At 35.4% G+C, this 17500-nt stretch overlaps 2 protein-coding genes across 2 annotated transcripts in view; one reads left to right on the forward strand and one right to left on the reverse strand.

Moving 5' to 3' along the window:
- Positions 1–1615: 1615 nt before the first annotated feature.
- On the reverse strand, positions 1616–9298 carry LOC133665133 (zona pellucida sperm-binding protein 3-like). Its single transcript, XM_062070357.1, has 9 exons — positions 9207–9298; positions 8944–9128; positions 8782–8885; positions 6902–6993; positions 6648–6828; positions 6474–6576; positions 1988–2076; positions 1827–1918; positions 1616–1757 (listed from the first exon to the last, which is right to left on the reverse strand). Exons 1-9 carry the CDS (start codon positions 9265–9267, stop codon positions 1705–1707), a joined length of 960 nt encoding a protein of 319 aa, XP_061926341.1. The 5' UTR covers positions 9268–9298; the 3' UTR covers positions 1616–1704.
- Positions 9299–13352: 4054 nt separating this feature from the next.
- nedd8l (NEDD8 ubiquitin like modifier, like) overlaps positions 13353–17500 on the forward strand; it is a 6611-nt gene continuing 2463 nt past the window's right edge. Inside the window, exons 1-3 of the mRNA XM_062070360.1 lie at positions 13353–13508; positions 13974–14021; positions 16239–16321. Coding sequence (XP_061926344.1) covers positions 13491–13508; positions 13974–14021; positions 16239–16321 — 149 coding nt within the window. The 5' untranslated portion in view covers positions 13353–13490. The remainder of the gene's footprint in view (positions 13509–13973; positions 14022–16238; positions 16322–17500) is intronic.

Genomic DNA, 17500 nt, shown 5'->3' on the forward strand with positions numbered 1-17500 from the left:
TTCCATCCATCCATCAATTTTCTACCGCTTGTCCCCCTTAATGGGTTACAAGTATCAAATCTTGGAGAATGATTAAGAGTAAAAAAGCCCTTAAATTGATATCTTTGTTTAAAAACATTTAAAGTGATTTACGTAATGTAGCCCTTTTCGTCTTTTTTCCTTTTTTTTTAAATTTTTTTTTAGTATTATTACCTTTTTGCTTTTGTTTTCTTTCCTTGATGTTGAAAATGCCTTGACCTTTGTGTGAATTATAAATGGTTGTTAAAAAAATTAAAATACAAAATAAAAAGTCCATGACGGACGTGTGGGCGTGTCCCTGCATGGAGGACTCCCAGGAAAGAGGGACGTAAAGAAAGGAAGTATTCCGGAACAGGAAGTTGCCACTGTAACCTATTTTGATAGACTTGCCTCTTTGTGATGTTAAGTTCCTGTTATAAGCTGTTGTACAGTATATGCCTTGAGCTCTTACTTTGAAGGCGCTCAGAGCGGAAGTGGTGACACATTGTGGTGGGGCGGAGTTTTGAAAAAAAATGAAAATAAAAATATATATATATATACTGTATATATATATTTATATTTAATTGTCGCCTATACTGTATAAAACTACAAAATAAAAAACACGGAGGCTCCAGTTTTACACCAGGACTACTTTATTTCGTTTGTTTTCAAAACACAACGTGTCACCACTTCCGCTCTTAACGCCTTCAAAATAAGAGCTCAAGGCATATACTGTATAACAGCTTAAAACAGGAACTTATCACAAAGAGGCAAGTCCATAAAAATAGGTTACATTATTAAAAGTTGGTTAATCTGTTTTTGATCATTTCATTCGTTTGTGTTGACCAATTACGTTAATTTTTGCTATATGAAAGAACTAAATGTGTGTGTTGCTCTTCGACACCGGAAAACAAACATTTCAAAATAAAATACTAAAAATTGCGTGATTCCATTTTCTCTCTGCGAAGAGTATTTACACACGGACAACTTTGTCGGCACCGGAAATAATCAGGTGACTTTTAATGGGAGCTTTACTTATAAATAAAATATTTTAACGATGGACTGTGCAACTTTTGAACGAATCGCCATTATTTGCAACCACATCCGGCCGTTTGGGACAAGAAATTGTAAAAAAAATAAATATTTAAATCATGTTTCCGGTGAAAACATGTAGAACAATTTAATTATTCACAAATACGTGTGTGTGAGCCTATGGCTTTACATTTTCTTACATATATTTTAAATTTTATTTTAGTTGCTTTGAGTTTACAGCCCCCTGGCGCAGTTTATGTACTTGTATGTTAATTTATTTTAATAAAAGTGTTCTAAAAAAAAATTTTAAATTTAAAAAGAAAGTGTATCGGACCCTGGCGCTGTTTTGTACCGTTTCTGTACTTGTTTACGAATTTATGTCTACGTAAACGTTGATAAAGGTTTAAAAATAAAATAAAAGGAAAGTCCAGGAAGTGACGTGTTTTTCGCGCATGCGTGGACCGATAGGGTCTTCCAGTATTGATGTTGATATATTTATGGCAGGCCACCAGGGGACGCTCGTCAAAGGACTGTCAAATTAAAGTACATTGCTCATGTTTGTTCAATGAAAAGTATAAAAGGAGGATTTCAGCACATGACCTTTATTATCAGAAACATCACTTAATGGCCAACAACAAGTTATCATGGCGATCCATCAACAGGTCCGCCATCTTGTTAGACAATGACCAGAGGTCCCAGGACTGAATGTTGACTGAGGCGTCCAGAGTCTGGAGGAGGACATGAAAATTGTTTAAAAAAAGGAGTTAAAAAAGGGTGAGAATGTCTAATATAAATACCCTGCTCAGCTTGTCTTCTGGGGCGTGTGCCGCAGGTGTTGTCGCAGCAGCTGCACAGGTCGCTCTGGGTGGGGTCGTCCAGCATCTCCCACCTGAGGAGGACACGTCAAAGTACGTATCAACATGGACAAGTATCAAGAGTGGCCGCATGCCGGACTTACATGCTGTTCTGCTTCGAGTAGTGACACGCCTTCTTGCTTTCATTAAGGACCTCGGGATCCCAGGCCACCAGTTTGCAGTGGATGTACACCTGAAGCACACATGTACAACTTCTCACTTCCTAATACGATACTGGAGCCTCAAGTATCGGCATTAATCCCATACCAAATTGTGACGCATATTCTGGAGTGTGGGCGTGTTAGAAAACGTTCAAATCAAATTTCAGATAAGTTTGAAAACACTAACATTTAAATCAATGATGCGGACACATTTGTTACTGGATACTTCCAATACGCTTCTGCCTTGGAGACCTTATAGCAGTAATCTGTAACTATATTTGATACTTACATTGACATGTGCCATTCTAGACTGTGATATTGTCCAAGTAAGGACACTTGTGTATATCTAGCTTGTGTGCTATTGTGTCCTTAGCCGTTGTGTAGCTGCTCAGTGTTTACCTTTTGTAGATGCCTAAAACCAAAAAGGAACTTTTTTTTTGCTCATTGGGCGACATTTAGATGTTAACCGTCTGTGCAGCCTTGCACGAGCACTGCTTGTATCGGACAGTTTACGTGCCAACTGATATCATCCGATACAGTTTTTGCCAACACGTTTGTTACTGGGTATGTCTAATACACTTCTGCCTTGGAGATGTCATAACATGTCAGATTCTTTAATGACAAAAGGTGCCATTTTAGACTGCAATATTGTCCATTTAAGGACATTTGGGCGTGTCTCGCTGGTGCTTGGCTGTTGTGTAGCTGCTCGTAGCTATACCATGTTTACCTTTTGTAGAGGCCTATAACACAAAAGACCAATCTTGTACTTAACATTTAGATGTTAACTGGTTATCCAGTTTTGCACAAGGACTGCTTGTATCGGACTGATATTCGATACCATGCGATCAGAACAGCCTTATTTTACACTATCAAAAGGTTACCAGTTGATAACTATATTTGATATTTATAGTGACAATGTGCAGTTTTCGATTGCAATATTGTCCCATTAAGGACACTTTTGTATGTCTAGCTTGTGTGTTATAGTGTGCTTAGCTGTTGTGTAGCTGCTTGTAGCACATTTACCTTTTGTAATGTCCTAAAATATCCAAGACCAACCTAGTGCCTTTTCCCGCTACATCTACATGCTAACTGGCTGTCCCAGCTTTGCACAAGGACTGCTTGTATCGGACTGATATCATTCGATACTTGTTTTTGCTGATATCATGATCGAACAGCCTTATTTTACTGTATCAAAAAGTAACCACTTGGTAACTATATTTGACATTTATATTGACAGATTTGCAGTTTTAGATTGCAATATTGTCCAATTAAGGACACTTCTGTACAGTATGTCTAGCTTGTGTGTTATAGTGTGCTTAGCTGTTGTGTAGCTGCTAGCGCATCTTAGCTATACCACCTTTAGCTTTCGTAAAAGCCTAAGACCAACCTTGCGCTTATTTCCCAACATTTAGAGGTTAGCTGGCTGTCCAGCTTTGCACAAGGACTGCTTGTATCGGACTGATATCATTCGATACTTGTTTTTGCCAATAACATGGGATCGGAACAGCCTTATTTTACAGTATCAAATTGGTAACCATTTAATATTTATTTTGACAAATGTGCAAATTCAGACGGCAATATTTTCCAATTAAGGACACTTTTGTACAGTAGTGTGCTTAGCTGCTGTGTAGCTGCTAGCAGCTACACTTTGGTAAGTGCCTAAAATACAAGACCAATCTTGTGCTGATTTCACAACATTTAGATGTTAGCTGGCTGTCCAGCTTTGCACAAGGACCGCTTGTATCGGACTGATATCATTCGATAACACAGGATCGGCCCAGCCTTTACAGTATCAAATTGGTAACTGTTTGATATTTATATTGAGAAATGTGCAGTTTTAGATTGCAATAGTCAAATTAGGACACTTTTGTACAGTATGTCTAGCTTATGTGTTATAGTGTGCTTAGCTGTTGTGTAGCTGCTAGTAACTATACCACGTTTACCTTTTTAAAGGCCTAAAATACAGGAAAAGACCAACCTTGCACTTATTTCACAACATTTAGATGCGAACTGGCCGTCCAGCTTTGCACAAGGACTACTTGTATCAGACCGATATCATTCGATACTTGTTTTTTGCTGATAACATTGATCGGACCAGTCTTATTTCACCGTATCAAACTACTTACTGATATTTATATTGACAAATGTGCGGTTTAAGATTGCAATATTGTCCAATTAAGGACAGTTGTGTACAGTATGTCTAGCTTGTGTGTCATAGTGTGCTTAGCTGTTGTGTAGCTGCTAGTAGCCCATTTACCTTTTTTTTGTAGAGGCCTAAAATACAAGAAAAGACAAGTTTTGCACGTCTTTCACGACATTTAGACGTTAGCTGGCTGTCCAACTTTGCACAAAGACGGCTTGTATCGGACAGATATCATTCGATACCATGGATTGGACCAGCCTTATTTTACAGTATCAAATTGGTAACTAAATTTGGTGTTTATATTGATAAATGTGCCCTTTTAGATTGCAATATTGTCCAATTATGGACACTTCTGTACAGTATGTCTAGCTTGTGTGTTATAGTGTGCTTAGCTGCTGTGTAGCTGCTAGTAGCTATACCATGTTTACCTTTTTTAGAGGCCTAAAATACAGGAAAATACCAACCTTGTGTGCTTATTTAACATTTAGATGTTAACCGTCTCTCCAGCTTTGCTTGTATCGGACTGATATCATTTGACATGAGTTTCCCAAACACTGGATCGGAACAGCCTTATTTTACAGTATCAAATTGGTAACATTTAATATGGATGTATGTCAAGTCTCTCCAGCTTTGCTGGTATCAGACTGATATCATTTGAGACTCGTTTTCCAAACAAGGGATCGGAACAGCCTTATTTTACAGTATCAAATTTGCAACCATTTTATATGGATAGATGTTAACCGTCTCTCCAGCTTTGCTTGTATCGGACCGATATTTGCCATGCGTTTCCCAAACACGGGATCGGAACAGCCTTATTTTACAGTATCAAATTGGTAGCCATTTAATATGGATAGATGTTAACCATGCATCCAGCTTTGCTGTATCGGACTGATATCATTTGCCATGCGTTTCCCAAACACGGGATCGGAACAGCCTTATTTTACAGTATCAAATTGGTAGCCATTTAATATGGATAGATGTTAACCATCCCTCCATCTTTGCTTGTATCGGACTAATGTCATTTGCTACTCGTTTTCCAAACACTGGATCGGAACAGCCTTATTTTACAGTATCAAATTGGTAACCATTTAATATGGATAGATGTCAACTGTCTCTCCAGCTTTGCTGGTATTGGACTGATATCATTTGAGACTCGTTTTCCAAACAAGGGATCGGAACAGCCTTATTTTACAGTATCAAATTAGTAACCATTTAATATGGATATATGTTGAGTCTCTCCAGCTTTGCTGGTATCGGACTGATATCATTTGACACATGTTTTCCCAAACACGGGATCGGAACAGCCTTATTTTACAGTATGAAATTGGTAACCATTTAATATGGATATATGTTAACAGTCTCTCCAGCTTTGCTGGTATCGTACTGATATCATTTGAGACTCAATTTCCAAACAAGGGATCGAAACAGCCTTATTTTACAGTATCAAATTTGCAACCATTTTATATGGATAGATGTTAACCGTCTCCAGCTTTGCTGGTATCGGACTGATATAAATTTGACACGTTTTCCAAACATGGGATCGGAACAGCCTTATTTTACAGTATCAAATTGGTAACCATTTTTAATGGATGGATGTTAACCGTCTCTCCAGCTTTGCTTGTATCGGACCGATATTTGCCATGCGTTTCCCAAACACGGGATCGGAACAGCCTTATTTTACCGTATCAAATTGGTAACCATTTAATATGGATAGATGTTAACCGTCTCTCCAGCTTTGCTTGTATCGGACCGATATTTGCCATGCGTTTCCCAAACACGGGATCGGAAGAGCCTTATTTTACCGTATCAAATTGGTAACCATTTAATATGGATAGATGTTAACCGTCTCTCCAGCTTTGCTGTTATCGGACTGATATCATTTGACATCAGTCTTATTTTACAGTATCAAATTGGTAACCATTTAATATGGATATATGTTAACAGTCTCCAGCTTTGCTCGTATTGGACTGATATTTGAGACTCGTTTTCCAAACAGGGGCTCGAAACAGCCTTATTTTACAGTATCAAATTTGCAACCATTTAATATGGATAGATGTTAACCGTCTCCAGCTTTGCTGGTATCGGACTGATATAATTTGACACATGTTTTCCAAACAGGATCGGAAAAGCCTTATATTACAGTATCAAATTGGTAACCCTTTAATATGGATAGATGTTAACCGTCTCTCCAGCTTTGCTTGTATCGGACTGATATTTGATACTGATTCCAAACAGCCTTATATTACAGTATCAAAGAAGCAACCACTTGGGTGCTCTTCACCTCACCTCTCCAACACCCAACATGAGGGTCTGCATGTAGAGGACGATAGCGGAGGAGTGGTATCGAGGAAGGAAGACAGAATTTGTGCGTACACTATCAGTCAGACACCTGTGGAAAGATATTAAAAAACATTTTTTTTTAAAGTGAATAAATTCAGTTTTTTCCGGGTCAGACCTCACCCTTTGTTGCCGACTACGGGGTAGACCTGGCGGCGCGGCTGCAGCACGGCCGTATCGGCCACCACGCACTCCTCCATGAAGAGACGCAGGGGCTGGTGGCCTTGCTGCTCCACCGCCGCCCAGACGGCCATGAAGGAGCCCAGGGGCACCACGTTGGTCTTGGCCACGCCCGACATCTGCTCTGTGGAGGCAGACACACACACACACAAAGTCAGCCTTCAGAATAAGAGCGCCACAAGCCGGAGGTTAGTCACCGTTGAGCAGCGCCATGTGGAAGATGAGGCCGCCTCGTCCCGCCGACGCACTGAAGCCCGGGTTCAAGAAGGGTGGAACCCAAGCCTCGGGTCTGAAGGTGTCACAAAAATTGTATGTAAATTACCCACAAAAAAATAATTTCTGTTCTCCGAGTTCCCGGTGAAAAGATGAAAGCTGTCTTTGTTGCACAAACAAAACAAATAAATACATATAGAAGTTATATATATATATATATATATATACACAGAAATATATTATATATTTATACACACAATATATTTTAAATATATACATAATACATATATATATTATACACAATATATTTTAACATAAAATAAAAATACGCCTCGGGATCCCCCGGGAGGAGCTGGACGAAGTGGCTGGGGAGAGGGAAGTTTGGGTTTCCCTGCTTAGGCTGCTGCCCCCGCGACCCGACCTCTGATAAGCGGAGGAAGATGGATGGATGGAAAATAAATACAAAATATATACATATAAATATATATAGAAAGTATATATACAAAAATTACACATATTTTCAAAATTAAATAATATACAATATATACATATAAATAAATAAATATATAGAAAGTATATATAAAAATATATTTTAAAAACAAATAAATATATTTATATATACCATTTTTTTTTTAAATATAAACATAATACATATATAAAACATATATATATTATACACAATATATTTTAAACAAATAAAATATACAATACATTTTAAATATATGTATAAATAAATAAATAGAAAGTATATAATACATAATGTATTTTAAAAACAAAATATATATTTATATATACACACAATATATACATATACAAAACAATTATACACAATATATTTTAAAAATATATACAATATATATACATATAAATAAATAAAGAAAATATATATACAAGAAGCCCTGTGATGAGGTGGCGACTTGTTAAGTTAAGTTAAAGTACCAATGATTGTCACACACACTCACACACTAAGTGGTGAAATTTGTCCTTTGCATTTGACCCTTATTCACCCCCTGGGAGGTGAGGGGAGCAGTGGGCAGCAGCAGTGGCCACGCCCAGGAATCATTTTTGGTGATTTAACCCCACCAAATCCAACCAGGGAGGTAATGGCTCCCATTTTTATAGTCTTTGGTATGACTCACAACCTACCGATCTCAGGGCGGACACTCTAACCACTAGGCCACTGAGTAAGTTCAGGGTGTACCCCGCCTTCCACCCGAATGCAGCTGAGATATGCTCCAGCATCCCCCGTAACCCCAAAAGGGACAAGCGGTAGAAAATTGATCCAAGATTTGCCCAAGCTCGATCCAGGACCAACCCAAGCCATCTTTTTCTTTTGTGTTAATTGACCGAAAATGGCTGTTTACATAGAAACTGCCTTTAGAAACAGCTGTTATGTAAACAGGGAAAGTCCAAATAAAAAGAAGTGTGAAGTGAAGTACTGTATATTTATATAGCGCTTTTCTCTAGTGACTCAAAGCGCTTTACATAGTGAAACCCAATATCTAAGTTACATTTAAAGCAGTGTGGGTGGCACTGGGAGCAGGTGGGTAAAGCGTCTTGCCCAAGGACACAACAGCAGTGACTAGGACAGCGGAAGCGGGGATCGAACCTGGAACCCTCAAGTTGCTGGCACGACCGCCCTACCGCCCCAAGTGGCGTACAATCTTTCGCCAGAGCGTGGGTGACCCTGTAAGAGGCTACAGGTCGACACGCTTCTCCTCTATTGAGCCAAATTGAATCCTGTCTGTTTAATTCCTTGCTTCTTGTCTTGTTTAATAAATGTCAGTGTTTGAACCTGACAAAAGGTTAAAGTGTTAATAAAATGGCGACCCGGAGGAAGGGAAGTAAAAAAAAATAAACGTACCTGTCGTAGACGCATCTGACGGGGTACTCATAAGCTGGAGGCTTGGATTTAGACTGCGGCCTGTAGGTCAGTTTGTTCTGGAAGACCACGTGCTTACCTTTCATCTGCGGACACAAACACTTACCAACAAATCCCTTTTTTAGAAGAAATAAATCAAAGTACCAGCTTGGTGAATTTGCACTCTGAGAAGGAGACGTCGAATTGGAGCTCCACCTCCCCGCCGGGCAGCTTGGCGGCGTGCGAGCGGATGCAGTTGCCCAGGAAGAAGCGGCTCCCGTGCGGCGCCAACTGGCGACTGAGCCTCCACGTGACGTTGACCCGGTTCTTCCCGCAGGCGATGCGGATCGCTGCAGAGACAAAAAGATGTTAATGGGCGCCCCCGTGACAACGGCGAGAGTTCCCCCCCCCCCCCCACCCCACAATACCTTTATCCTCGCCCGCCGCTAACGCAGCCAAGATTAGCACGCCCAGGCACAGGTGGATCATGGTGACTCTAGCTAACTGTGCACCTGGAGGGGGATTATATACCCACTTCCTGTCTAATCACTGCAATGACGCACAGGTGTGCAGCACAGGTGGGCGGCAGGGGTTGGGCGATACTGCACACACTTGTGTTGATTTGATACCAAGGAAATAGACTTCGACTTCCTTTTTATTGTCATTCAAATATGAACTTTCCAGTACAGATAAGAACGATACAGGCGCAGTATTACTGATAGTAAAGTTGCTGAAAAAAATCGATTCACATCCGAATCGATTCATTATTTTCAACAATATATATTCTGAATTATTCATTTTTTTTAACAGTAAATTTTTTAAAAGACGTTTTTTTTTTTTAGACAAATTCCGCACCGGTTTTGAAAAGGTTCGATTATGATTTTATTTTCTATTTTATTTTATTGTAGTTTCTTTAATAATTATTATTTTGGATATAATTTTCATACCAAATAAAATATTTCATTTATTAATTTATTTTAAAGACACACACACACACACACACACACACACACACACACACACACACACACACACAAAAGAAGTGTGTCTTTAATACGATATCGTCATCTGGAAAAACAATAGTAATATTAAACAAAATAAATACATAAAATGTAAAAAAATAAATCAATATAAAAAAAATACAATATAATTAGAAATAAAGAATTAATTGTTAAATTAAATTAAATTGTTAAATTTTAAAAATAAATAAATACAAAAACCCGCAAATTTAATTAAAAATAAAGGTATAATAAAAGTTAAAAAAATGTAAAAAAGGAAACATAGAACGATACAGGAGCAGTATAACAGATAGTAAAGTTGCTGAAAAAAATCGATTCACATCCGAATCGATTCATTATTTTCAACAATATATATTCTGAATTATTCATTTTTTTTAACAGTAAATTTTTTAAAAGACGTTTTTTTTTTTTTTAGACAAATTCCGCACCGGTTTTGAAAAGGTTCGATTATGATTTTATTTTCTATTTTATTTTATTGTAGTTTCTTTAATAATTATTATTTTGGATATAATTTTCATACCAAATAAAATATTTCATTTATTAATTTATTTTAAACACACACACAAAAGAAGAGTGTCTTTAATACGATATCGTCATCTGGAAAAACAATAGTAATATTAAACAAAATAAATACATAAAATGTAAAAAATAAATCAATATAAAAAAAATACAATATAATTAGAAATAAAGGAATGATTGTTAAATTAAATTAAATTGTTAAATTTTAAAAATAAATAAATACAAAAAAACGAAAATTTTATTAAAAATAAAGGTATAATAAAAGTTAAATTTTTTTTAAAAAGGAAACAGAACGATACAGGAGCAGTATAACTGATAGTAAAGTTGCTGAAAAAAATCGATTCACATCCGAATCGATTCATTATTTTCAACAATATATATTCTGAATTATTCTTTTTTTTTAACAGTAAATTTTTTAAAAGACGTTTTTTTTTTTAGACAAATTCCGCACCGGTTTTGAAGAGGTTCAATTATGATTTTATTTTCTATTTTATTTTATTGTAGTTTCTTTAATAATTATTATTTTGGATATAATTTTCATACCAAATAAAATATTTCATTTATTAATTTATTTTAAAGACACACACACACACACACACACACACAAAAAGAAGAGTGTCTTTAATACGATATTGTCATCTGGAAAAACAATAGTAATATTAAACAAAATAAATACATAAAATGTAAAAAATAAATCAATATAAAAAAAATACAATATAATTAAAACTAAAGAAATAATTGTTAAATTAAATTAAATTAAATTGTTTAATTTAAAAAATAAATAAATACAAAAAATCGAATATTTAATTAAAAATAAAGGTATAATAAAAGTAAAAAAAATTTAAAAAAGGAAACAAAGGCTTATAGTGTCTCGTACCATCACTGCAATGACGCACAGGTGTGCAGCACAGGTGGTCAGCAGGGTTGGGCGATACTGCACACGCTTGTGTAGATTTGATACCAAGGAAATACAGGCGCAGTATTACTGATAGTAGAGGTGCTGAAAAAAATCGATTCACATCAGAATTCATGATTTTCAAAAATATATATTTAGAATTATTAATTTTTTTAAGAATACATTAAAAAAATACTTTTTTTTGGGCAATTCAATCCAAGAGGAGTTTTCTGTAACCTCGAGCCGGTTTTGAAAAGATTCGTTTCTGATTTTATTTGACTAGTTTCTTTAATAATTATTATTTTGGATATCATTTCCATACCAAATAAAATATTTCATTTATTAATTTATTTCAAAGATACACACACACAAAAAAAAAGAGTGTCTTTGATACGATATTGTTATCTGGAAAAACAAAAGTAATATTAAAAAAATGTTTTTAATTAAAATTAATTTAAAAACAAAAAAACAAAAAACTACAATTAAATTAAAAATAAAGGAATAATAAAAGTAAAAATATTTAAAAAAGGAAATAAAGGCTTATAGTGTCTTGTACCATCACAGGTGGTCAGCAGGGTTGGGCGATACTGCAAACGTGTGTGTAGAATTGATACCAAGGAAATACAGGCACAGTAATACTGATAGTAGAGGTGCTATCAAAATTAAATCGTGAGTAGTTTACATCCTTAACTGATAATGTACTTTTTAAAGGTGGTGCTTGTAATTTGCTGATTATAATTAGAATGCAACAGAAAGATTTTTTTTTTTAAAACAAAGCAAAAAAAAAAACTTCTGTTGTCTCTCATTTAAATACTTTAGAAAATATTTGTGGACTATCTGACAATGTATAATTACAAACATATGAGACATTATAAACAAAATGATACAATTATTCGGTTTTATGTCACTGAACAAAAAAAAAACAATAGTGCAAAATAAGTAAACAAAAAATAAATACTATTGTCTCATTCAAATCCTTTAGAAAATATTTGTGGACTATCTAACAATATATAATTACAAACATATGAGACATTATAAACAAAATGATAAAATTATTCAGTTTTATGACATAAAATTGTTAAAACAAAATAAAGCCAGTAGTGCAAAATAAGTCAATAAAATAAAAAATACTATTGTCTTTTATTCAAATCCTTCAGAACATATTTGTGGACTATCTAACAATATATAAATTCAACAATATAAGAGAATATGAACAAAATGATACAATCATTCAGTTTATGACATACAATTGTTTCAACAAAATAAAGCCAATAGTGCAAAATAAGTAAACTATTGCTCACTTTTATTGCAAATGTCGATCTGAAATCAGAATAGAAAATGTACCTGTACGTCTTCAGAATTAATACGATACACAATTACCGGTACATTTAGGAAATTATGCAAATTAGATGATTACGTCATTTAGCAAACATATTTATTTTTATCTATTTTATTTTGCATTCTAATATAGTTACTTTGAATTTACAACCCCCTGGCGCTGTTTTGTACTGTTTCTGTACTTACTTTGATTATTATTTCTCAACTGTTTGTAAATGTTGAAATTTATAAATAAAGGTTTATAAAAAAATTTACAAAAATAAACAGGTGGTTCGTCCTACTGGCTGCTCACCGCCATTACATTTATTACATTAATGTACTTGTGAACATTTTAGGATTGTGTTAGTGCAAAAACATAAAGTGTTTTTTTTTTGCATATCATATATTTATTTAAATTACAGAGGTTCTAAATTGTTCTAAAAACAAAGGTCATTAAAATAAAAATAAAAGTACGAGGGTAAGTAAAAAAAAAGAAAAAAGATTTGTGGTCTTTGAAAACAATACAAACACCACCATAAACGTCTGCAGCAAGTATAAGTAGTAATATTTTTGTTTTTTTAAATCAAAGCAGTGTTTTTACGTTAAAAAAAAAAAAAAGTCGTCATTAACATTTACGGATATTATTGTAAAAAAAAAGTTTTTTCCAACGTTCAAAAATTATCAAAAATATTTCATCTACATAATCAAAAACGTGTATAATGTCACACTTTAGCCTCAAAAGCTTCATCACTTACGTTAGAAAACGTCAAAATTCTATTAATAAACAAAATGGCAAAGCGGAACGTCATGCACTTGCAGTGTGGCCGGAACAGTTTTCTATGTGACACCGGAAGTACTCCTGAATCATCCCGGCGAGCAATTTTGGAAGAACTAGCACTCTTAGCGCTTTATTCGGCGAATGTCCATATAACTTCAAGTTATATCTTAAGTCATCCGTCAAAATGCTGATTAAAGTGAAGGTAAGGCGTTTATTTGTCATAATTATACGAAAGCAGCGCCGAGTGAGGCGAGCTCGTCCGTTAAAAAAAGATGGTCGCTTGTTTTAAAGCTTATTTATTTGGCTCTATTTGGCTTTATTATTTGTTAGCACTGTTTTAAAAATGACAGCTTAAATGTGTGATTAAACTAATAATAAGTCAGCTGTGTTGCTTCGTTATTGAATAAGGTAACTATTATTAGTCTACTAGCATAGTTGCTACAAGTTTAGGTATGTCGTCTAATAAATATTAACATCAGCCGTGAGACTAACTTAACTATACTAGTTCAGCTTTAACGTGGTTAAATCAGGAAGATTATTAGCTACATTTAGACATTTACAGCAACATAAGATGCCAAGTCCAATAAATTGTTGTTTTTTTAGGTCACAGAAATGTGACCGTGTGAATTAGGAAATAAACATAAATCCAATGATGCTTTTGTTTCAGACTCTGACTGGGAAAGAAATAGAGATCGACATCGAGCCCACGGATAAGGTAAAGATGTTAAAAAAAACGTGTGTGACAGTCGCGATTAAAAAGTTGACATACACTTGGAAAGGATATAATGTCATGGCTGTCTTTGACTTTCCAATTATTTTTCATTTTTGTTTCGTCTGACATCACACGGACAAAGATAAGACCTTTTGGAGGAAAGTTCTGTGGTCAGGTGAAACAAAAATTGAGCTGTTTGGCCACAATACCCAGCAATATGTTAGGAGGCCGTTAATCGCAGGAACACCATTCCTACCGTCAAGCATGGTGGTGGTAGTATTATGCTCTGGGCCTGTTTTGCTGCCAATGGAACTGGTGCTTTACAGAGAGTAAATGGGACAATGAAAAAAGGAGGATTACCTCCATAATGGAATATAAAGACAATATAACATACATCCATAAACGTGAATGCATATGTGTACAGCTCTGGTGCACCCACCTGCACAAATGTACTTCAAAATGTAACAATCAAAATAAATATGACTCTTTATTTTGTTTACTAGGGCACGCATATATAATATGCATTAGTTTTACCATTTAAAATCAACGATAATAAAAAGGAGATGCTTGGAAATAGCATAAAAATGCCCCAAAAACGTGGAAAAAAGCGATTCATAGCATTCATGAGCATTCTGTTCAGGTATATTTTGATAAATCATCATTAATAGGTATTGATCAATCTTTAAGCTGTGTGTATTTGATTTCAGTTTGCTTTTGACATCTTATTTAGAATTGTAGTTGAAACTTTTACAACCTTGTGTTGCGCTCATGATGGCGTAACCAAACTAGATTATTTTGAATATTTATTCTCTTTTTTACATTTAGTATATTTATATATACTGTGTTTTATGCTTTTTTCTTTTTGGAACACGTACTATACATACACTACCGTTCAAAAGTTTGGGGTCACATTGAAATTGAAATGAAGGAAAAGCACTGTACTTTTCAATGAAGATAACTTTAAACTAGTCTTAACTTTAAAGAAATACACTCTATACATTGCTAATGTGGTAAATGACTATTCTAGCGGCAAATGTCTGGTTTTTGGTGCAATATCTACATAGGTGTATAGAGGCCCATTTCCAGCAACTATCACTCCAGTGTTCTAATGGTACAATGTGTTTGCTCATTGGCTCAGAAGGCTAATTGATGATTAGAAAACCCTTGTGCAATCATGTTCACACATCTGAAAACACTTTAGCTCCTTACAGAAGCTACAAAACTGACCTTCCTTTGAGCAGATTGAGTTTCTGGAGCATCACATTTGTGGGGTCAATTAAACGCTCAAAATGGCCAGAAAAAGAGAACTTTCATCTGAAACTCGACAGTCTATTCTTGTTCTTAGAAATGAAGGCTATTCCACAAAATTGTTTGGGTGACCCCAAACTTTTGAACGGTAGTGTATAATACAATAAAGTCCCATATAAAATTATGTTTCTAGCAATACTTTAATTTTGCCTTTGAAAGTAACACTCCGATGTCCATTAGTGGAGCTGTACACATATGCAAAAGAGCAATATATGTATCTGTACAGTAATCTATTTATTTATATCTGCACCTTATTGATTTTTTATCCTGCACTACCATGAGCTAATGCAACAAAATTTCGTTCTTGGCTGTACTGTGAAGTTCAAATTTGAATGACAACAAAAAGGAAGTCTAAGTCTAAGTTCTTCAGGACAAGCTAAAATCATCAGCCCGGAGGTTGGGTCTTGGGCGTAGTTGGGTGTTCCAACAGGACAATGACCCCAAACACACCTCAAAAGTGGTAAAGGAATGGCTAAATCAGGCTAGAATGAAGGTTTTAGAATGATCTTGCCAAAGTCCTGACTTAAATGTGTGGACAATGCTGAAGAAAACCGACAAATTTAGCCGAACTGCACCAATTTAGTCAAGAGGAGTGGTCAAAAATTCCAGCAGAAGCTTGTGGATGGCTACCAAAAGTGCCTTATTGCAGTGAAACTTGTAAGCAAATATTAACATTGCTGTATGTATACTTTTGACCCAGTCACATTTTCAGTAGACCCATAATAAATTCATAAAAGAAGCAAACTTCATGAATGTTTTTTGTGACCAACAAGTATGTGCTCCAATCACTACATCACAAAACAATAAGAAATGATTGGAAAGTCAAGACAGCCATGACACGATGTTCTTTAAAAGTGTGGTCGCGACTGTATATTGCCGCTCAAAACACAGCATTTTTTTCTGGCTTTCTAGGTGGAGCGAATTAAAGAACGGGTGGAGGAAAAGGAAGGGATCCCGCCCCAACAACAAAGACTCATCTACAGCGGAAAACAGATGTGAGCGCCTCCACGGTCCATAATTGTACATTTAGGTGCATAAGAGTGTCTACACTGCAAAAAGTCAGTGTTCAAAAACAAGGAAAAAACAATACAAAACGTGGGGTATTTTACTTGAACTAAGCAAAATTATCTGCCAATAGAACAAGAACATTTGGCTTGTCAAGACTTTCCAAAACAAGTACAATGAGCTAACCTCAATGAACCCCAAAATACCTTAAAATAAGTATATTCTCACTAATAACAAGTGCACTTTTCTTGGTAGAAGAAAAAAAAAAGATATTTTTTCTCAGTATGTTGAAAAATATTCTTAAATGAAGTAAGGACTGGACCAAGGACTGTTTTCACTGCCGGACTCTAGAAAGAGGTTCCGCAGCCTCCGAAGCAGAACCTCCAGGTTCTGTAACAGCTTCTTCCCTCAGGCCGTAAGACTCTTGAACGCATCATAATGAAATGATCCCCCTCAACTCCCCCCAAACTCGCTGGAATAAAAAAAAAGACAATATAACATACATCCATAAACGTGGACGCATGTGAGAAAGTGCAATATATTTATCTGTACAGTAATCTATTTATTTATTTATATATATATCCATCCATTTTCTACCGCTTGTCCCTTTTGGGGGCGCTGGAGCCTATTTATATATATATATTCATTTATATATGCACCTTATTGCTTTTTTTACCCTGCACTACCATGAGCTTATGTAACGAAATTTCGTTCTTATCTGTGCTGTAAAGTTCAAATTTGAATGACAATAAAAAGGAAGTCTAAGTCTAAATGCCAGTGCCATTATCGTGACGTAATGGTATGCGCTCGGCATTACATTTCTTGAAACCAGCAAACTTATACTAAAAACTACTTTATTGTTCTTAATGGAATGGCAACAAGGCAACATTATCGGCCGATAAATGCTTTAAAATGTAATACCGGAAATTATCGGTATCGTTTTTTTATTTTTATTAAATCAACATAAAAAAACACAAGATACACTTACAATTAGTGCACCGACCCAAAAAACCTCCCTCCCCCACTCATTCACACGAAAGGGTTGTTTCTTTCTGTTATTAATATTCTGGTTCCTACATTATATATCAATATATATCAATACAGTCTGCAAAGGATACAGTCCGTAAGCACACATGATTGTGCTCCACTAATAGTACTAACCTTTAACA

The sequence above is a fragment of the Entelurus aequoreus genome, linkage group LG14, assembly GCF_033978785.1.
Source record: "Entelurus aequoreus isolate RoL-2023_Sb linkage group LG14, RoL_Eaeq_v1.1, whole genome shotgun sequence".
NCBI lineage: Eukaryota > Metazoa > Chordata > Actinopteri > Syngnathiformes > Syngnathidae > Entelurus > Entelurus aequoreus.